The following is a 20,241-nucleotide window of genomic DNA, read 5'->3' on the forward strand; positions in this document are numbered from 1 at the left end:
TCTGCTCAAACATCTGCTCTCAGTTTATTGTCTAGACTGCATGTTTCACATCTGCTGCCATGAGCCCAGGAACCATTTACTCCCGACACATGGCTCCCTCTGTTTAGTAACCTGACAAAATAACACACAAGAGCAGTGTCCGGCCTCAGGCCACATGGGTCCTCATGACTGCGAATGTGTGTCTCTTCCTTTACAAAGCATGCCAGCTCTTTCCTCCGTACACCGCCAAAGAAAGAGTGGGTGACTCTGCGGATGTCCCTTCACTTCTGTTCTGATCTCACCTAGAATGACCAGCTCCAATCCCTACAAGTCCCCATGAGACTCCCTCCTTCCCCTTCAAACAAAAAAAGGGGCCCAAATATGTTGGATCATCATCCCCTAAAAGGGAGGGGGGACCTGTGCTCACTGAATCCTCTGCCATTAATAGCTGATTTTTTTTCCTCACAGCCTTCCTCAAAGATCTCTTTAACCCAGCAGGCGGCTGTACTCTGAGAGAGCCGAGGACTTCTTCACGGCATCCCAGATCCGTGCAGCATAGTGAAACCTGCCAAAGAGAAAGAGAAAAAATGTTCAGCCACTAGAAGCACACAGGGAAGAGTCAGAAATAAGGCCTGCTGAATTAAACATCTTTATCCATTCTTTTACCTCACTCCCTCTGAAATAGCTAGGCTCCAATAATATCATTTTATAGAAAACCCCATATGTGCTCAACTTACAATGCAGTATAATTTCTAGTACCTACAGAGACACTGCAGAGTAAACTGTACTACAGATGTTCATTTTTCTTAAGTTTAAAAATACCAACTTTTTTTCACAGTGAGAAAATGGTAAAATATTTCTTTCATGTCAATGTTCTTTTCTCACTGATTATTTCAAAAATCTCAGTCCTTTGCTGTGGTGTTGCCTCTTAACAGTTGTCAGAAAATGGGATGGGTATTTTCATTCATAACTGTGCCCACTATCACCCCTCCAACCCACATCTGCTCATTTTTTTGGATTTAAAAAGCTAACCACATGCAAGACTGTTTCAAAAAAGTATTTTGTACCAAAAATCATTATAGTATCAATATTCAGTGAGGCAAACAAATATTTCCAGTGCATTTTTAGCAAGACCTGTTTAAGATCTGGGTGACAGACTAGTTTCCCCCAGGCAAGGCTTGCTAAATATACAGTCCTAAATTTAAATAATAATTGCTGAGTGGGGGGGGGGGGGGGGGGGGGGGGGGGGGGGGGGGAGACACCAAGATGGCATCTGAGGAGGACATGTAGTTGAGGGCTCCTGCTTCTTGGCGTTTTTCTTTTTTGATTATTTATCTTGCCTTCTATTTTTCTATACCAAAAAGAAGAGGAAAACAGAGGGTTTTCTCTCCAGCCATCTATGTAACTTCATCTCCTCATCAGACAGCGACTATGTCCCTGGGTGCCTCTGCTGCCAGGCTGGAGGAACAGTCCAGCTTGATGGCAAGGTTTCTCTGAGCCCAGGAGGACCTTCTCCTCCTCCCTGTCGAGTTTGCCGATGGTGCCTCTGGACCATGAATTGGAGGGCCCTGGGAGTGTTCCCAGTGAATTGCGGCCACTCCTGAAGTTAGACTCGGAAGTATTGGCGATGTCAGCGCCAGCATCAGGAGATGTGCGGCAAGCCCAGGGAGGTAATCTGGAGTCGGCAGACCACAGTGGTGAGGATGTGGAACAGGAGAGCCAAGGAGATTCTGTCTCTAGATCTGGCTATAGGACCCCTCCTTCAAGCAGCAGGTGAAACTGACGATAAGTCATGATGGAGGCGCTGTGTCTGCTATGGAGCACCTTTACTTGGTATGTGTGAATTTTGTAACTGTTTCCTTAAACTCATTGTCTAAGTTGCAAACCCTTGAGACACTGGTTCAAACAGCACTGTTCCAGGTTGGAGCACGAGAAATTAGGTCTTCCCTGCTACTAATTTGCTTTCCTTTTGTCCCTCTAGACTGTCACAAATGGGTTATGCACTCCTACCAGCAGATGGAGAGACTGAGAATACACAACTTTCAGTAAGTGTATACGTGGGCTGTGCAGTACCCTGAAGGTCAGTCTATAAATAGCAAAGCAGAACTGGCCTAAGAGACCACAAGCAAAAGAAGGGAACAAGCTGAAGAGTACCACACACAAACCCAGAAGGGGCTGTAATGACCAAGGTCAGGATAACCGCCCTGCCCTCCTGCTAGACCACTACCAACTCCTAATATTAGAAATAATTTTTTTTTTCCATTAAAGCTATCATCTACGCTTGACGCATACACATACTCTGCAACCACCTCTCGCCCCACTGAAAAACACAAGACAGGAGTTTGGGGCCCGGCTACTGGAGGCTCACCCATGAGGTCACTGCTTTGGTACTTCCCATTTTTGACGATCTAGATGGACTAAAGGAAAGCAAATTAGCAAATAAATACCTAATTTCTCCTTCCATAGCATCCCTCTAGACTGTCACAGATAGGAAGTATCAAAGCAGTGATCTCATGGGTGGGACCCCTGCAACCCGGACTCCAGCACCTGGGTCCCAAACTCCATGTCCCGACGCAATTGAACATCTAACCGATAGTACCGCACAAAAGTGTGTAACAACGATTAAGCAGCCGCTTTGCAAATGTCAAGAGGCGCCACCAAGGAATGCTCCGCCCAGGACAAAGCTTGTGTCCAAGTGGATTGCGCTTTCAAGAACGCTGGAACCTCCTTTACTCGAATTAGATAAGCTGACACTATGGCCTCTTTGATCCATTGTGCAATGGTCACCTTATAGGCTGCCGCACCTTGCTGAGAGCCCCCGACAAGCACAGGAAGTCTATCAGTCTGTCGAAATTCCCGAAATAGGGAGAGATGGTGCCGGAGGACCCGTCGCACATCTAAACAATGGAGCTGACGCTGCTCCTCCAACCCCGAACTGATTCATATGGGGAAGATGCCACCTGGAGTAAGGGGGAGGGTACCAACTGGAAGCTCTACTTTATCCGGAGGGAACAGAGGAAACGGAGGACAGGGCCTGCAACTCTGAGATGCAACGGGCAGAGGTCACTACCACCAGACACTGTCTTCAAGGCGAGATCCTTGAGAGTAGCCCCAAACAATGGCCGGGGGGGGGGGGGGGGGGGCACCGAGGCCAGTACTGACAGCACCAGATTGGGGGTCCCAGTGTGGAGTGGTCTGATGGGCTAGGGGCCAGGGAGGCCATGCCCCATGCGTGCTGCGCTGCAGGTCCAGAAGCACCGCTAGAGGCTCCTCCCCCCCCCCCAAGAGATGACCTCAAAAATGGGCGAGCCACCACCTGCACCTTGAGCGACGACCAAGCCAGCCCACGTTGGAGAAGCCCGCCTGCGTGGGGTCTAGAATGTGGGGAGGAGTGGCCTTCGGGGGGCATGGCGTTGCGATGCTACCACCACCCCTTGAGGATCCACCAAATGCATTCATGGACAATGGAGGTAGGCGGCATCCAAGAGGACAGAAGAGTCACAATGACCGGGGCAGGGTGGCCCCGCTTCCTCGGGCGTGCCTGCTCAACAGCCAGGCCATAAGGGAGAATTGAGCTGAGCGTCTAGCACATTGATGGACAAGGCTGCTTTCAAGCCAGACCATCTACGCTGAACCAAGTGATCTGCACAATGCGCTCCCCAGCCAGAGAGACTGGCGTCCATGGTCACTATGGTCCACTCCGGTGTTGCCAGACTGACCCCCTTCAACAGATGAGAGCGCTCCAGCCACCAGAGCAAACTGTCCCTCGCCCGGGCATGGAAAGGCAACCTGCACTCCAGCTCCTGAGACAGAGGGATACCACTGTGAGAGAAAAGCAAGTTGTAAAGGGTGCATATGGGCCCTTCCCCAAGGAACCACCTCCAAGGACCCCGCCACGGACCCCAACACCCACAGATACAGTTTCACTTGTGGACGTCTGGAGTGAAGCAAAGACAACACCCGTCCCTGTAGCTTGCTGAAGCTAACTCTTGACCAGGTTGACCACCCAGCCCAGCTCCTGGAGAAGGAAGGCGAAGGAGAAGCAGGCACTGTCAGTGAAAACAGCAGAGTCCTGAGGCATCTAGCGCTGACAGACGGGACAGCATTTAGAGCGGGAATACTCCATTCCACACAGCCAGCGTGAAGAAGCCTCTGAAAACACTGACACTGACAGCACACCCAGTGGGATGAAAGCCAGAGTACCGTCTGCAGCAATGCGGGAACCGGTAAGCACCCCTGCTGAGAAGAAACTATGCTCAAGCACTTTCCCCTGAAGACAGCCCCCACACCAGCTGTCCAATGCCTTTTTTTTTTTTTTTTTTTTTTATTTAACACGGGGAAACAAAACACACTCAATCAGAACCAGGAAAGGCTTCAGGCACAGACCCTCCCTGTGCCTAAGAGCAGCAAGGGAGGTCCAGAAACCAGAAAGGCAGCCTCCTAAAGAAGAGCACCATGAGGAGAAAAGGGGGGGGGGGGGGGGGGGGAAGTGTGTCAGCCGCCCAAGTATGGCACCCCTGGGGTGATAGAGACCCCCCACGGGACTCAGCCCCTGTCCAACCAGCAGGAAAAGGCCAAATAAAAGGGTATTAAATAAAGGCTTTTTTTTTTCCCTACTGAATCCAGACAAAATAAGGCTCTCTTGCTCTGTGGTCTGGCCTGAGAAAGAAATAAAGACATATGCCCCCTAAGTTTCCTTTTTTTTTTTTTTAAGGAAGGAAACCTTGACAGACTGCACAGACTTACTACTGCTACCATTAGCTGATACTGAGAACAACTGACTTTCAGGGGACTGCACAGCCTACGTATATGCCTACTGGAAGTTCAGTGTATTCTCAGTCTCCATCTGCTGGTAGGAGTGCATAACCCATCTTTGATGGTCTAGAGGGATGCTATGGAAATGTTCTTTGGAAGTTAAGAATTCATTGGAACAACCACCTGGTGATAAAACCTTGTTTTTGAGAAAGACTGAGAAACTGGAGAACCAAAATAAAAGTTTGAATTTAAGGTTTCTTAATTTTCCAGTTTCTAGATTGTTGGGACCCCAAGAACTCTCTAAAAATTTCTTGATAACAATTTTGAATATACCAGCCGCTAGTATCCCTCCTACTCAGAAGTTGTTATGTACAGAAACTGAGCCAAAAGGCGATGGAAAGGATTTGAATTTATCTGGATTAATAGCATCATCACAAGTAGAAATATGTGGAAGAGCTTTGCTCGTTTCCTTTGTTTTCTTACAGGATAAGGAGATGATGTTATGACTTTAGGCTTAAGAATGTCACCTTTTGAGGTGACAAAGTATTGGTTTTTCCAGATGTTTCGAGATGGACGCAATTTAGAAGGAAGAGATTTCTATTATACAAGACAGGCAACTCATTCATTAGGGGCAGTCTTTCAATTAAGTTTTCTGTGTAAATGTCACCTATTTTATTTGTTACATTTGTATCCCACATTTTCCCACCTATTTGTAGGCTCAATGTGGCTTACATAGTACCGGAGAGGCCTTTGCAGGCTCCGGTGTGAACAAATACAGGGTGATGTTGTGGTAAGATCAAGTTCATGTGGCACAGCCACATTAGGGAATCGGAGAACGGAAGAGTTGGGAATCGGAGAACGGAAGAGTTGTGTTATGTCCATTACGAGCTTTAGTTTGGTTGTGTTGCAGAGATTAGGCATTTAAGTTGTATCGGTAGGGTATGCCTTTTTAAACAGGTTAGGTTTTAGTGATTTCCGGAAGTTTAGGTGGTCGTATGTCGTTTTCAAGGCTTTTGGTAATGCGTTCCACAGCTGTGTGATTATGCAGGAAAAACTAGATGCTTAAGTTGTTTTGTATTTAAGTCCTTTGCAGCTTGGGTAGTGCAGATTTAGATAAGATCGTGTTGATTCGGATGTATTTCTAATTGATAAGTCGATCAAGTCTGTCATGTAACTCGGGGCTTCTCCGTAGATGATTTTGTGAACCAGGGTGCAGATTTTGAAGGCGATGCGTTCTTTGATTGGGAGCCAGTGTAATTTTTCGTGGAGGAGTTTTGTGCTTTCAAATCGCGTTTTACCAAATATAAGCCTAGCTGCCGTGTTTTGTGCGGTCTGAAGTTTCTTTAAGGTTTGTTCTTTACATCTCGCATAAATTCCATTGCAGTAATCTAAGTGGCTTAGTACCATTGATTGTATCAGGTTGCGAAATGTTTCCCTCGGGAAGAATTGCTTCACGCGTTTCAGTTTCCACATTGAGTGGAACATTTTCTTTGTTGTGGATGCCACTTGGCTCTCCAGTGGTAAGTTACTGTCCATTGTAACACCAAGGATTTTCAAGCTGTCTGAGATAGGAAGGGTGTGGATCTGGGGTGTTGCTACTTGTGGGGATGTCCGCACTGTGTTGGGATGAGACAATGAGTTTTTTCTTTATTGAGATTTAGTTGAAATGCATTTGCCCATGAATCCATGATGTTCAGGCCAAGCTTGATTTTGTTGGTGATTTCTGTCAGTTTGGTTTTGTAAGGAATGTATATTGTGACATCGTCTGCATATATGAAAGGGTTAAGGCCATGGTTGGATAAGGACTTGGCAAGTGGGTTCATCATTAAGTTGAATAGGATCGGTGATAGTGGTGATCCTTGCGGTACTCCACAGTCTGCTTTCCACGGTGATATGATGTTTGAATTTGATTTTACTTGATATGTTCTTGTGGTTAGGAAGCCCTTGATCCAGTTAAGTATGTTTCCACCAATCCTGAACTTATCTAGTAATCTTATTAATATATTATGGTTTACCATGTTGAATGCACTAGACATGTTGAATTGGAGGAGAAGGATGTTTTTGCCTCTTGCTATTTCCTGCTTGAATTTGGTTAGAAGACTGAGTAATACCGTTTCTGTGCTGTGGAGGGGGCGAAAGCCTGACTGTGATTCGTGTAATATTGAGAATTTGTTTATCATGCTTTCCATCAGTTTGACCACCAACGGGATAGATGCTACTGGACGGTAGGTAGTGATTTCGTTTGGTTTTTTTCTTGGTATCTTTTGGTATTGGGGTGAGTAGGATATTGCCATTTTCCTTAGAGAAGAGGCCTTGCTGTAGCATGTAATTTAGGTGGGATTTGAGGTCTGCTATGAAGCGGTCAGGGGCGGATTTCATTAAGTAGCTGGGACAGGTATCTAGTTTACAGTGAGTGTTGGAAAACCTACTAATCGCCTGGTAACTGTTTCGATGGTAAGGAGGGCGAAGTTTAACCAGGTCCGATCTGCCGGGTATTCTCCAATGGTTGGGTCCAATTCATTAAGGAAGTTTTCAATGTCGGTGTTGTTCTGAGGTAGCGTGTTCCCTACGAAGGGAAAAGATATATTTTCTATGAACTTCACCAATTATTGTTCTTTCTGGATGGTAAGGGTGTTTCTGTAGCTTCTGCAAGTGCTTCCTAGTCTGGTAGGTCATTTAATGTAGGGTTCTGCTCTTTTTCTTGTATTAGTCTTTGCTATTGCCATTTCCTCGTGGAGTTGTTTTTTTCCTTGGTTCTTTCCCTTCAGTTTGTGGACTATATTGTTTTGTTTATGCAGCAAAACAGGGAATTTTCCTGCTTGAAAATTGTACAGCTATTGTTTATGATGTGCACTTCCTTTGTCTGGCCAGCAGGTGGCGATTGTCATTTGTTTGTAAAGTTGTTACAGAACTGTTGTTGTTTCTTCTTCCTACCAAAAGCTGTGAAGTCATTTCTTTTTTTTTAAGTCGCAGATAAGGGAGTGGAATAAGAAGGTTGTCTTTTGCCGAGACCCTGTCAACAGTTAGACTTCATAACCTTTGAGCAGCTATATCTTGTTCCTGAACTCCCCAAGTAAAAGGTTTAGATAACTAATCCATATTCAGTTATCTGTTATTACCTGTTCTTTTCCATCTATTTATATGGTTCAGTTTTACTCTGACAACAAACCTGATTAGTTTATTGACTGCTGTCCTGGACTACTTAAGAATCCTAGTGGCTTGTGTTTGGGTCTGTGGGTGCTTTCTAGGAACTGTGGGACCCCTGAGAATGTGGCCCCAGTAACCTAGAAATCACCGGGGAATAACCTGAGAGCGGGAGACTCGCCCAGAGGCAAGTGAGACCCAGTCGGTAGGGAGGAGGATGCTACAGCACAAGCTGCAGGTACAGGCGGACCTGAGCTGTGCTGGGGACAGACCCGCCAGGTGGCTGCAGGGTTAGCCCCAAGCGGGTGGCTAGGCATTTCATCACAGTTTACTTTACTAATTACTTAGCTAATGATAATAATTTGCATGTTTTACTTTGCTTTATTTCTTTCAAAGTTTGACTCTGTATATTATAAATGCAAAATAAACAGCTATGTGTTTACTTTTTAACTCCATCCCCAGAATGCCTCCAATCTTGCCCTCTTCTGTCTGTATAACTTTTGTCCAAACATAAAGACTTCCCGCCACATACTGGGGTCAATTCAATAAAGGGCACTGAAGCATTTAGCTAGTATTCTATGATAAGTTATGCACGACCGCTTATGCCATATTTATGGCTGGTGTAAACAGGTGCACCTACAAGCTGTAGATGCATGATCAAATGGGAGTATTTTATACAGCACATGCTAAAGTGGTGAAAACACCCATGACCTGCCCATGCCCCTCCCATAGGAACACCCCCTTTTGCAGTTATGTGCGAGAACACTTAGGCACCCAGTTATAGAATAGCACCCAAGTGCACATGTGCCTACCTGCCATTTTATCCCCATTTTGGCACTCAACTACCATTATCTCCCATTTGCACGCCTACAGTTGGGTGCCTAACTAAGGGCACCCTATACAGAATTAGCCCCATTATGAGTTGGCCTATTCAGAGTTGAGAAGGATCTTCAAATATTTCTTAATATCAACCTCTATAAGTTTAATGACAAACCAAACAGATTTCAGGCTTCCAGTACTGGACAATTTGGGTTTTTACTTGTTTAAAGTCACACACCCAGAGCACTGGTGTGAGCATGGATGGACCCGAAGTAAAAGCCAAATATTTCTTCACACCACGAGCAATAACAAAGGCTCCATAATGTGGAACTAAAAGGGGCGTGCCTTTCATAACGTGAAGACAGAGAATCAGTAGAGGAACAGTTTTCAACAGCCTGCGCAGCTGGAAAGTATGTGGCTGCTTTTTTTTTTAATCCTGTGTAGCTTCTCTTACAGGGTCTTTTACAAAGGTGTGGTAGTGTTTATAGCATGCACTAAATGCTAGAGACAACCATAGGAATATATGGGTATCTCTAGCATTTAGTGCATGCTAAAAACGCTAGCGCGCCTTTATAAAAGACCCACTTAGAAAATTAGCTGGGTTGGAGAGCATGTGTTAAAGTACCTGCATACCGAGAGAAACTGTAGCAAGTGGAAAGGGATTCTGATAAGGTGGTGTAGTCATTTTCTTAAGGGAAAGCTGGGGAAGGATGGGCAGTTTTCAGAAGATCTGGGCAAAAGTACAAGTCCGGGATGCAGGAAAATAGGGAGATGAATGGGACACTATGAGGGAAATGTTATTGCTTCAAAGATTGTGGGGAAAGGGAGATAAATAGTATTTTCCTGGATTTGTTCCCTGAAAAGACTATTTAGCAAATTCTGAGCATAATGTTTGTACTATGGAATTCTAATAAACGACAAATAAAAATTAAAAAAGGCAGCACCTGCATACTTTTACCTATTATTTGTACAGGTGATAAGGAGGGTTGGTGGTAAAATAGCACAGGCACCTTTGGAAATTACCTGAAGAAATGACTTTGAAAATGTTGATATAACTTTGAAAGCTGTTAAAACTTACTATCACCCCAGCTTGCTATCAAAAAAACATATTACATAGACCCAACAGTAATGGATGCAGTTTATCCACTGTCATGCACACACCATAAATGCACCCCATCCTTCCAATGGAGCTCCTCACCAAACTTTCCACTGGAGTCCTCTCTCCCCATCTTTGCATTGGAGCACACTGTGAGCTCCCTCACCCTGGCTGTCAGCCGCCTTTAAAAAAGGGGGGGGGGGGGGGAATACCAGCATTACTTCATCTCTCTCTTACCAGTTCTTCTCGGTCAGGATGGTGTGAGACAGCTGGGGTCGTGACATGGACATGATTTGGCTCCTGAGTTTCCCGATGAGTGACTGGAAGCTGGGGTGGCCCTTGTAGCCAGGGAGCACAGAGAAAAGTGGAATGGTCCCAGAACCTGAGGTGAGGGGGAAGACGGAGAGGACAAATGAAACCTCTAGGCTCTTTATGAAGAATAAATTATCATTTATACAATGATAGATAACTTGCATGCAAAAAATATATATTTAAGCCTGGAAAGGCTAAGCAGCTTGTTCAACATCAACAAGAAGCGTGCGACAGCTCAGAAACTCTACAGCACACTGTCCTTCAGTACTAGGGAGAATGTGTGGACAGGGCGTCAGGGACATTACCACACCTGCTCTGGACACCGTCTCATCACTCTCACTGTCCATGAAGGGAACCAGGAACAGATTCACCTCAGATTCGAGGTAATCGCTGCTTAAGCCAGGGAAAATATTACAGTCCAGCATAGAAAGGGTACCTGAGAGGAGAAAAACACAGATGTTACTCAGGAATCCCACACCCCTTACTCAAGTTCATTGTGTAACTTTGTATTAAGGATAAAACACACGCATTCCTCACTGTCCTGGACATGCAAGTTGTGCGGTATCATTTTACATTAAGGGTAAAGGTCTCTTTCTGTTTACTACTGTGGGTACACAAGTTAATCAGCATGAAGTCACATGCTCCCTTCTCACCCTTACCTTTGACCTGCAAGTGGGAGTGCAGCATGAGTTTGCTGATCACCATATGCATCTGCTTGAGGTTGCGAGGACAAAAATCTTCCCTCCGAGCTTTGTTCTGTAAAAAGACTTAAAGGGAAAAGGAGCAGGAAAGGTCAGACCAGGCTGGAAGAGAGAGAAAAAGTGGCAAGCTATTACTTCCTCCACAGTGGGGGAGGGACAGCATTATTACTCAATCCCTGCAACCCAAACAGATGAGAAGGGATTAAAAAAAATTCAGTACTATCATAAATTAAAGCCCAAAGACCAGTCATACAAAAGGCAACTGTTAAAGCAACGTAACTGTGTAAAAATTGATTAATGCACTCAGGCTGCCCGTTGGGAAAAATACTCTCCACAAACTTAAAAGTATGTGTGGTTTTCTACAGCTGCAAGGAAATGCTCCCAAGACATGTCTTCAAAATGCTCTTTCCCTCTCTTGACTTAAAGTTCTCATACTACTCTACCCATCTAAGTCAACTACTCATAATAGCATATGCAAGGTATGCTGGGCTGGGGTGGGGTGGGATGGGGTGGGGGGGGGGGGGGTAGCATATACTGTATGCTAGGCTGCAAAGAGAATTAACCAAAGCACAAAGAGCAAAAAATAGTGCCTGCGATTTTTACAACTGTGCCAAAAACTGCCTCCAAGCAGCCTGGCTACTGGAGGTTTCTATTATGTGTAACCATGAGGTGTATTTTCAAAGCACTCATACTTACAAAGTTACATAGTAAACAATGGAACTCTGCAAGTCTAAGTGCTTTGAAAATGAGTCCCCATGTCACCTTGTGCAGGCAGAGCTGATTGGTGAACACAGGATTGGTGTAGCGAGGTAGGTAGACTCAGCTCAGGTCCATAAAATCTTAACAGAAAAAAAACAGAAGACAACCTGCTACAGTATCCAAGCAGACAGTACAAACAGCAGCAGTGATCCAAGGACGGATGATACAGCAAACGTTCACTCAAATGTAACTTTAATGGAAACTACACCCAACCTGGCCAAGTTTCAGATAACCTTCTTCAGGGGTCACACTGGCTTACAAATATATTCACTGGTAAATGCATAAGTATCCAATATATGCTGCAATTCCTGTACTGAAGAATCAGCTCAAATGCCCTGTTCTCTTCTCCACTGCCTCTCCCAGGCCCCCACGCCAACCTCACAGCATTTCTCTCCCCCACCTCAATCTTCTATTACCTGGCATTTTCCCCTGCCCTCTAGTCAGACTCCTCCTTCCTGCTCTCATTCCCAATTACCCCTTCTCATACCCCATCAACCTCTCAGATTCACTCTTCTTATTAATCCCAGTTGCATATTCTTTGCTTTTCCATCAATGTCTTGCTCTCTGATATACACCCTCTCTGTCACTTCTGGCTCTTATCTACCCACCCACCTACACCCCCACCATCATTACCTCTAGTTCACTGTCTCCCCTCCTCCACCTCCATCACTTGTTATCTTTCACTCTTTCCATCACACTGCTTGTTGTATCATCCTCCACTTTACCACATCTGGCTCTCTCACACTCTCCATCACTACCTGTACCCACACCAATATCACTTCTCACTCACTTCACCCCCCCCCCCCCCCCATCACTATCATGCTGACAAAAACCAGTTGCACTAAGGTAAGTCCTGACTGAGTCAGTCTTCAAATATGACTCAGAAAAATGTAGAAGGTATTCAAGGCATTTTTGTGTAGGGACAGGAAGAGGAATGCTAAACTGCAGACCTCTTCCACTTGAAAATAGCTGTCACACAGCCCTTCCCCCCTCAGGCACTCTCTCAGACCCCTAACCCCATTTCTACCAGCTCTTTTGCAATTCGTCTCCAGGTCTTGTGTTCCTTCATTGTCCCACACACAACTCTTCCTCCCACCTAGTTCCCGTGCAACCCCTACCCTGGCTCTCGTCACCACTCAGTTCCTCAGTTCCCCAGGACCAAAGTCCACCACCCTAACCACTAGGCCACTCCACGCTGGAATCTTCTGCTCAGTGTGCAGCGGCGGCCAAAATAGCAACATGATGCTAGGAATTATTAGGAAAGGGATGGTGAATAAGACTGAAAATACTATAATGCCTTTGTATCGCTGCATGTTGCGTCCGCACCTTGAGTACTGTGCTCAGTTCTGGTCACCGTATCTCAAAAAAGGTATAGCGGAATTAGAAAAGGTTCAAAGAAGAGCGACTAAAATGATAAAGGGGATGGAGATATGATTGAGATCTACAAAATCCTGAGTGGTGTAGAACAAGTAGAAGTAAATAGATTTTTTACTCGTTCCAAAAGTAAAAGACTAGGGAACACTCGAGGAAGTTACACTTTTAAAACAAATAGGAGGAAATATTTTTTCACTCAATGAATAGTTAAGCTCTGGAATAGAGAATGACATGGGGACGGGGATCTGCGGTAACCGCAGGGATGGAGACAGGGACGGGGATCTGTGGTAACCGCGGGGATGGGGATAGAGCCCGTGAGGACGGGGACAAACTTTGTCCCCGTGTCACTTTCTACTTTGAAGTCTGTTAATGAACTACACTGTTATGTTTGATGGATGCAGGTGACAACATTTTTAGTTTTTGGAAAAACAAGCAAACATGCTGGCCAAATCTAGCAAAATTTGAATGAGGGATCGTGTACATCCTGCTACCAGCACATCTTCTAAGAAGACATCTTCTATTGCAGGAGGGACTGTGAAAGACAGGAGAGCTGGACTGAATCCTGAGACTATTGATGACTTATTCATCCACAGATTTAAAAAATCATAACAGTGCTTTATAAGGCATACTAGTAAAAAAGGCCCGTTTCTGGAACGAATGAAACGGGCGCTAGCAAGGTTTTCCTGGGAGTGTGTATGTTTGAGAGAGAGAGAGCCAGAGTGAATGTGCGGGTGTGTGGCCAGCATTGAGATTGTTTTCCTGTCCCAAATGTGCATGTCTTTCAGTCATTCACAACTCTCCCCCCCCCCCCCCCTTCTCCAGTTTAACACTTTTGTTTCCTTCAGTCTTTTAAAACTCTCCTATCTACCCTGTGTCCTAATGGCCAGCATTCAGATTGTTTTCCTTTCCCAAATGTTCATGTCTTTCAGTTGTTCAGAACTCCCCCCTCCCCCCATTTAACACTTTCGGTTCCTTCAGTCTTTTAAAACTCTCCTACCCTGTGTCCTAATGGCCAGCACTGATTGTTTTGCTTTGCCAAATTGTCTGTCACTGATGTCACTGAGGTCAGTGCATACCTGCCTAGCAGACCATTTCCGGCAGGCACGGTCCCAAGCACATCCTGTTGGAGGTGAGAATTATTATATAGGATTTCTCCCTTATAGGAGTAGCCTAGTGGTTAGTGCAGTGGACTTTGATCCTGGGGAACTGAGTTCTATTCCCACTGCAGCTCCCTGTGAATCTGGGCAAGTCACTTAACCCTCCATTGCCCCTGGTACAAAATAAGTACCTGAATATATGTAAACCGCTTTGAATGTAGTTGCAAAAACCTCAGAAAGGTGGTATATCAAGTCCCATTTCCCTTTCCCTCTAGTCTAGGGCATACAGAACGGGTTGTATTTTGTACCCCTGGACATTTTAACAGGGTGGATTAGGATTCCTTGGGGTAGTAGAAGTCAACTATTGTTAGGGTTGGAAGGGTAGAGGGTGGTAGTGGTGGGAGGGTTTATTATAGCTGCTCGTTATTTTATTAATGTTTTCTATTTGTAATTTATACACGACAGTTGCACAGCATATTGTTCCTTTTTATACTTTAATAAAAAGATTTAAATATAAAATCATAGGTGTTCAAGGCTTCTGCAGATGAGAATAGAGCCCACAGAGAGGGGGCCTGCAGGGACGGGATGGGGACAGAGACAGGAACAAATTTTATCCCCGTATCATTCTCTACTCTGGAACTCTTTGCCGGAGATTGTGGTAACAGCGGTTAGTGTATCTGGGTTTAAAAAAGGTTTGGACAAATTCCTGGAGGAAAAGTCCATAGTCTGCTATTGAGACAGACATGGGTAGCAACTGCTTGCCCTGGGATTTGTAGTATGGAGTGTTGCAATGATTTGGATTTCTGCTAGGTACTTGTGACCTGGCTTGGCCACTGTTTGGAAAACAGAATACTGGGCTAGATGGACCATTGGTCTGACCCAGTATGGCCACATCTTCTTATTCACCTCCCCCTTTAAAGCTTTCATTCAGCATCTACCCCTCCTTATATTCCCTACCCCCAGTATCTGGGTTTAAAAATGATTTGGACAAGCTCTTGGAGCAAAAGTCCATAGTCTGCTAATGAGATAGACATGAGGAAAGCCACTGCTTGTCCCTGGGATCAGTAGCATGAATCTTGTTACTATCTGGGATTCTGTCAGGTACTTGTGATCTGAATTGGCCACTGCTGGAAACAGGATACTAGACTAAATGGACCATTGGTATGGCTACTCTTATGTTCTGTTCTCTCCTGATCCGCTCAAAATTCACTCCCTCTTTGTCTCCCCTAACATTGCCCTCTCTCTTACACCACCACAACTATCCACCCCCCAAATATTTATCCCCTCTTGTACCACCCGTGTTCACCCATTCTTCATCTCATCTGCTTTTCAATATTACCTCCCCTTCTCCCCATAAATCACTTCAATTCCCTGACTTAAGCTCCAGGATGATTTCTACTCCTCCCCACCTCAATCATCATTCTGCCTTCAACTGAGACCTAGCATTACAGACTGTGGCTGTGTTTGCTTCATTCTCTCCTTTCTTGTTCTCTTCCACCTGCTGCCTGCTGAAACAAAAGACAGGAGGGAAGGGGATAAGACTGAAAGGAAACAGCAGGGTAGAAAACAATTGCTCTGCTCTGCAGCATCTTTTCTTTTGCTCCCTACAGGCTACCTAAACAGAACTGCTTTCAGCTGCCTGAGATTTAGAGCACTGGCCTAAAGATTTGGGACACGATCCCTGTGTGCCCATGGATAGCGATGCTTCTGGAGCACAGACAGGTGAAATTCATAAGATGGCTTGTCCAAACAGAGGGTGAAACACCTTATGGAAGATTCTTACCAACATGTGGGTAGTACTCAGCTCCCTCATTAGCTCCAGATGCACCCCCTGAATCATGGCTGGGGGACGGGGTAGAGGGTTTCAGCATCTCTGCTGTCTGCAGGAACCTGTCAAACAGGAAACAGACAGCGTCAGTAAGAATAATTTTTTTGTGATTGGATTTTTGTAAGTCACGACAAATTCAAGCTTTACAAATAGTTCAGAACGCAGCAGCATGTTTGACTGGCGGAGTAAAAAGGTTTGAGCATCTCTCTCCCACTTTGAAATGCTTACACTGGTTACCAGTGAGATTTCATGTACAATACAAGATTTTGACTCTGATACATCAACATATATATGGTAAAGTTCCACAATATTTTGTGGATTCTTTACTTATGTAAGAGTCACAAAAGAGAGGGTAACAGCATACAAAAAACAACAGAAACACAAAAAGTACCGACGGTGTTTGACATTTTGTACGGACAATCAGCACACTCTGGGAAATATACCCTAACTGCTTGATTAAACTTATATGTTTGTACCTATAGGATCTTCTTGACCCCTGAGGTAGGCGTTTGTACGCAGAAACACGACCCATGTCGGGTCATGTTTTGGAATAAAAGATTACATTTTTCCCTTTCCTGAAGACCCAGTGTTTGCTTTTTGTGTTTCTGTTTACTTATATATGAACTACAATGAGAATTACATTCTATGGTGAAGAAACAACTGCAAATGTATGTTTACTATTTGCCTGAAACAAAAAAATCATGCATTTTCTATAGCTGGAGCTTGTTTGTGGAACTGTCTGCCAAATATTTAAGACTTTATGTAGATTTTCAGAAATGTAAAAAATTGTTGAGTTTTGTGAAAGCATACATAAATGATTAGGGATTGATTTGTCTCAACAGCTCTCTCCACTAGTCTGTAAGTTAATGATGTATTGACAGTATGAAATTTTATTGTTTATTGTTGGTGGTCTTTTTTATATTGTGTATGTTTTTAATTGATACCCACTTTGACTTAAAGTCAAATAAATTCACCACTTCAGCTGGACTGTGCCAGGTGTTGGGGTCTATAGAAGGCATCTTGCCTCACCATGATCCCACTAGGCACAGTGAAAGTACATAAACCACTTTGATTGTGCCACAGAAAAGCAGTATATAAGGGATCTAATAATAATGTAAGCTGGACCGCATGGGGTGCAGGGAGACCGAGACATTCTGTGTCATGCAATGCTCGAGAGGCAGAGAAAGATACCTGTTACTTACCAGAGATATGAGCTGTTACAAGGCAGAAAATATGGGCAGGAGAAGGAAATGATGTCACCAACCAGAATGGCAGCATGAATTTAGAGCTCCGTCGGGTGCTGTGGAGAATTTCTGCTTACCTTGTTTCCCACTGCTGTTGGTTTTGGTACATGAGACACCACTAGTGAAGAGGAGTGATGGAGACTCACAAACGCTTAGAAAAATTCCACTATTTGGGAATCAAGTAAGAAGCAGGAGATCGGAGTGCTGCAGAGCACATAAAATACAAGACACATGCACCAGGGATCAAACTGCACTGCAGGAGTTAAGAGATCAGGTTGAGAACCTGGAAAATAGATCCCAACGATGTAATCTCAGGTTTAAGGGCACTCCAGAGACTAAACAATATAAGGATTGTGTGGCAGTGGTGACCGAGATACGTGATACGCTGTTGCAGTTGGCGGGAGAGGGAGGACCCTGAGATTTTCGGATCCAGTGAGCACACGGGAGTTTAGGCCCCCAGAGATGCGGGTCAGTAGGAGAAATAGTGGTTTGTTTTAATGATTTTCCCACTAAGCAGCACCTTCTCTCTACGGCCAGAATTCACCCTGAGCTAGTAGTAGTAACTTGAAGGTGGGGGGGTTTTCAAGATCTGGCATGGCCTACCTTACAAAAAGACAGAGGGCTTTTAGAGAAGTTTTTCACAAGCTGGGGGCCACAGATACCGTTGGCTCTTTCCTTTTGCGGTGGGGATAACAGCTGCAGGAAAAATTAAATGAGTGTGGACTGTGGAAAAAGCATTCAGCCTTGCAAGTGATGGGTTGTTCAAATCTACCGAACAGAAACGCAGCATTGTGTGCGGGATGCACGTGTCTTGCGACAGCAACAATTTAAAGAAGTGATGATGCATCAGCCAACAGGGGATCAGAGAGTGGGAGGGGTGGCTATTCTTTTTAGGCGGGGGTTTGGGTTTGGTGATCACCAAGTTTTCAAGGATGCAGGAGGGCGATGTATAACCGTCCGTGGGTTGTACCAGGGAAAAGAGCAGACGTTTGTATATGCACCTAATTCAGGGCAAACAAAATTTTTTCACGGGACTAAGGCTGATCTTCAAAATTTTGCCAGAGGTGAGGTGGTACGGGGGGGGGGGGGGGGGGGGGTGCCTTAAATGTGACCCATGATGCCAGATTATATCACTCTAAAGAGAGGGGGCTTTTATAGTAGAAGACATAGGAAAGCTTTATTGGCACTCATGAGGAGTTTGGAACTGCTAGACTGTTGAAGGCTCTTACATAGGGTCCAGCAAAATTGCACTTTTTACACCTATGCTAGTCGGACCTATATAAGAATAGATGGAGTCTGGGCACATCACAATTTGTGAAGTATGGTACACCAAGCAGTTCTTGAGGGCATACAGATCTCGAATCATGCTCAAATCTGGTTCTCCTTTCGCAGCTTGAGAGACTTTGGTGTCTCATCGAGTCCCTTTTAAAGGATGAGCAGGTGTGTGCTGACATTCGGGACACATTCCAGGACTTTGTACGGGAGAACGATACAGGGGAGATGTTTGGAAAGAGTGGCAAATGGGTGCTGGCAGGCTCAGGAGACTCTGACCCTGCTTTATTTCTTCCCTCTGGTTCATGGTTGAGCAATGTGTTTGTTGTCCAATAGTGTAGTGGCTGTGGCATATGTCAACACAGGGAGATACCAAGAGTTAGGTAAGCTGTGTGCCTAGGTGGGGGTAGACAATGTCCAGGTGGACTCTTCTCAGCTGCCAAATGTTGCATAGGTACGTACAATAGTAATAGGAATAATAGGGTTTATTGCATTAATGTTTGTAGGATGTTGCTGTTTGCAGTGTTTGCTCACTTTGGCAACTAGCTAAAGACATGATGCCTAAGCCAAGTTAAACTTCTACATATAAAGTATCACATACCATGTAAAATGAGTTTATCTTGTTGGGCAGACTGGATGGACCGTACAGCGAATGCTACATACCTGTAGAAGGTATTCTCCGAGGACAGCAGGCTGATTGTTCTCACTGATGGGTGACGTCCACGGCATCCCCCTCCAATCGGAATCTTCACTAGCAAAGACGTTGCTAGCCCTCGCGCGCCCATGTGCGACCGTCTTCCCGCCGAACCGGCTCGTGTTCGTCAGTCCCGTATGTAGCAAGAAAAAGACAAGGGAAGACCCAACTCCAAAGGGGAGGCGGGCGGGTTTGTGAGAACAATCAGCCTGCTGTCCTTGGAGAATACCTTCTACAGGTATCTAGCATTCGCTTTCTCCGAGGACAAGCAGGCTGCTTGTTCTCACTGATGGGGTATCCCTAGCCCCCAGGCTCACTCAAAACAACAAACATGGTCAATTGGGCCTCGCAACGGCGAGGACATAACTGAGATTGACCTAACAACTTATCCAACTAACTGAGAGTGTAGCCTGGAACAGAATAAAAAATGGGCTTAGGGGGGTGGAGTTGGATTCTAAACCCCAAACAGATTCTGAAGCACTGACTGCCCGAACCGACTGTCACGTCGGGTATCCTGCTGCAGGCAGTAATGAGATGTGAATGTGTGGACAGATGACCACGTCGCAGCCTTGCAGATCTCTTCAATAGTGGCTGACTTCAAGTGGGCCACTGACGCTGCCATGGCTCTAACATTGTGAGCCGTGACATGACCCTCAAGAGCCAGCCCAGCCTGGGCGTAAGTGAAGGAAATGCAATCTGCTAGCCAATTGGAGATGATGCGTTTCCCCACAGCCACTCCCCTCCTGTTGGGATCAAAAGAAACAAACATTTGGGCGGACTGTCTGTTGGGCTGTGTCCGCTCCAGATAGAAGGCCAATGCTCTTTTGCAGTCCAATGTGTGCAGCTGACGTTCAGCAGGGCAGGAATGCGGACGGGGAAAGAATGTTGGCAAGACAATTGACCGGTTCAGATGGAACTCCGACACTACTTTCGGCAAGAACTTAGGGTGAGTGCGGAGGACTACTCTATTATGATGAAATTTGGTGTAAGGAGCATGGGCTACCAGGGCCTGAAGCTCACTGACTCTACGAGCTGAATTTACTGCCACCAAGAAAATGACCTTCCAGGTCAAGTACTTCTGATGGCATGAATTCAGTGGCTCAAAAGGAGGTTTCATCAGCTGGGTGAGAACGACATTGAGATCCCATGACACTGTAGGAGGTTTGA

General features: G+C 45.3%; 1 protein-coding gene across 6 annotated transcripts in view; it reads right to left on the reverse strand.

Annotated features, from left to right (window-relative positions):
• SMG9 (SMG9 nonsense mediated mRNA decay factor) overlaps window positions 1–20,241 on the reverse strand; it is a 49,612-nt gene continuing 29,371 nt past the window's right edge. For all 6 annotated transcript variants that reach the window (XM_030212663.1, XM_030212664.1, XM_030212660.1 and 3 more), the window contains 5 exons: window positions 15,820–15,926; window positions 10,765–10,872; window positions 10,416–10,541; window positions 10,031–10,175; window positions 1–544 (listed from right to left, as the gene is read on the reverse strand). In XM_030212663.1, the coding sequence (XP_030068523.1) occupies window positions 466–544; window positions 10,031–10,175; window positions 10,416–10,541; window positions 10,765–10,872; window positions 15,820–15,926 (565 nt within the window). In that variant the 3' untranslated portion in view covers window positions 1–465. The remainder of the gene's footprint in view (window positions 545–10,030; window positions 10,176–10,415; window positions 10,542–10,764; window positions 10,873–15,819; window positions 15,927–20,241) is intronic.

This window comes from Microcaecilia unicolor, chromosome 8 (assembly GCF_901765095.1).
Source record: "Microcaecilia unicolor chromosome 8, aMicUni1.1, whole genome shotgun sequence".
Lineage (NCBI taxonomy): Eukaryota > Metazoa > Chordata > Amphibia > Gymnophiona > Siphonopidae > Microcaecilia > Microcaecilia unicolor.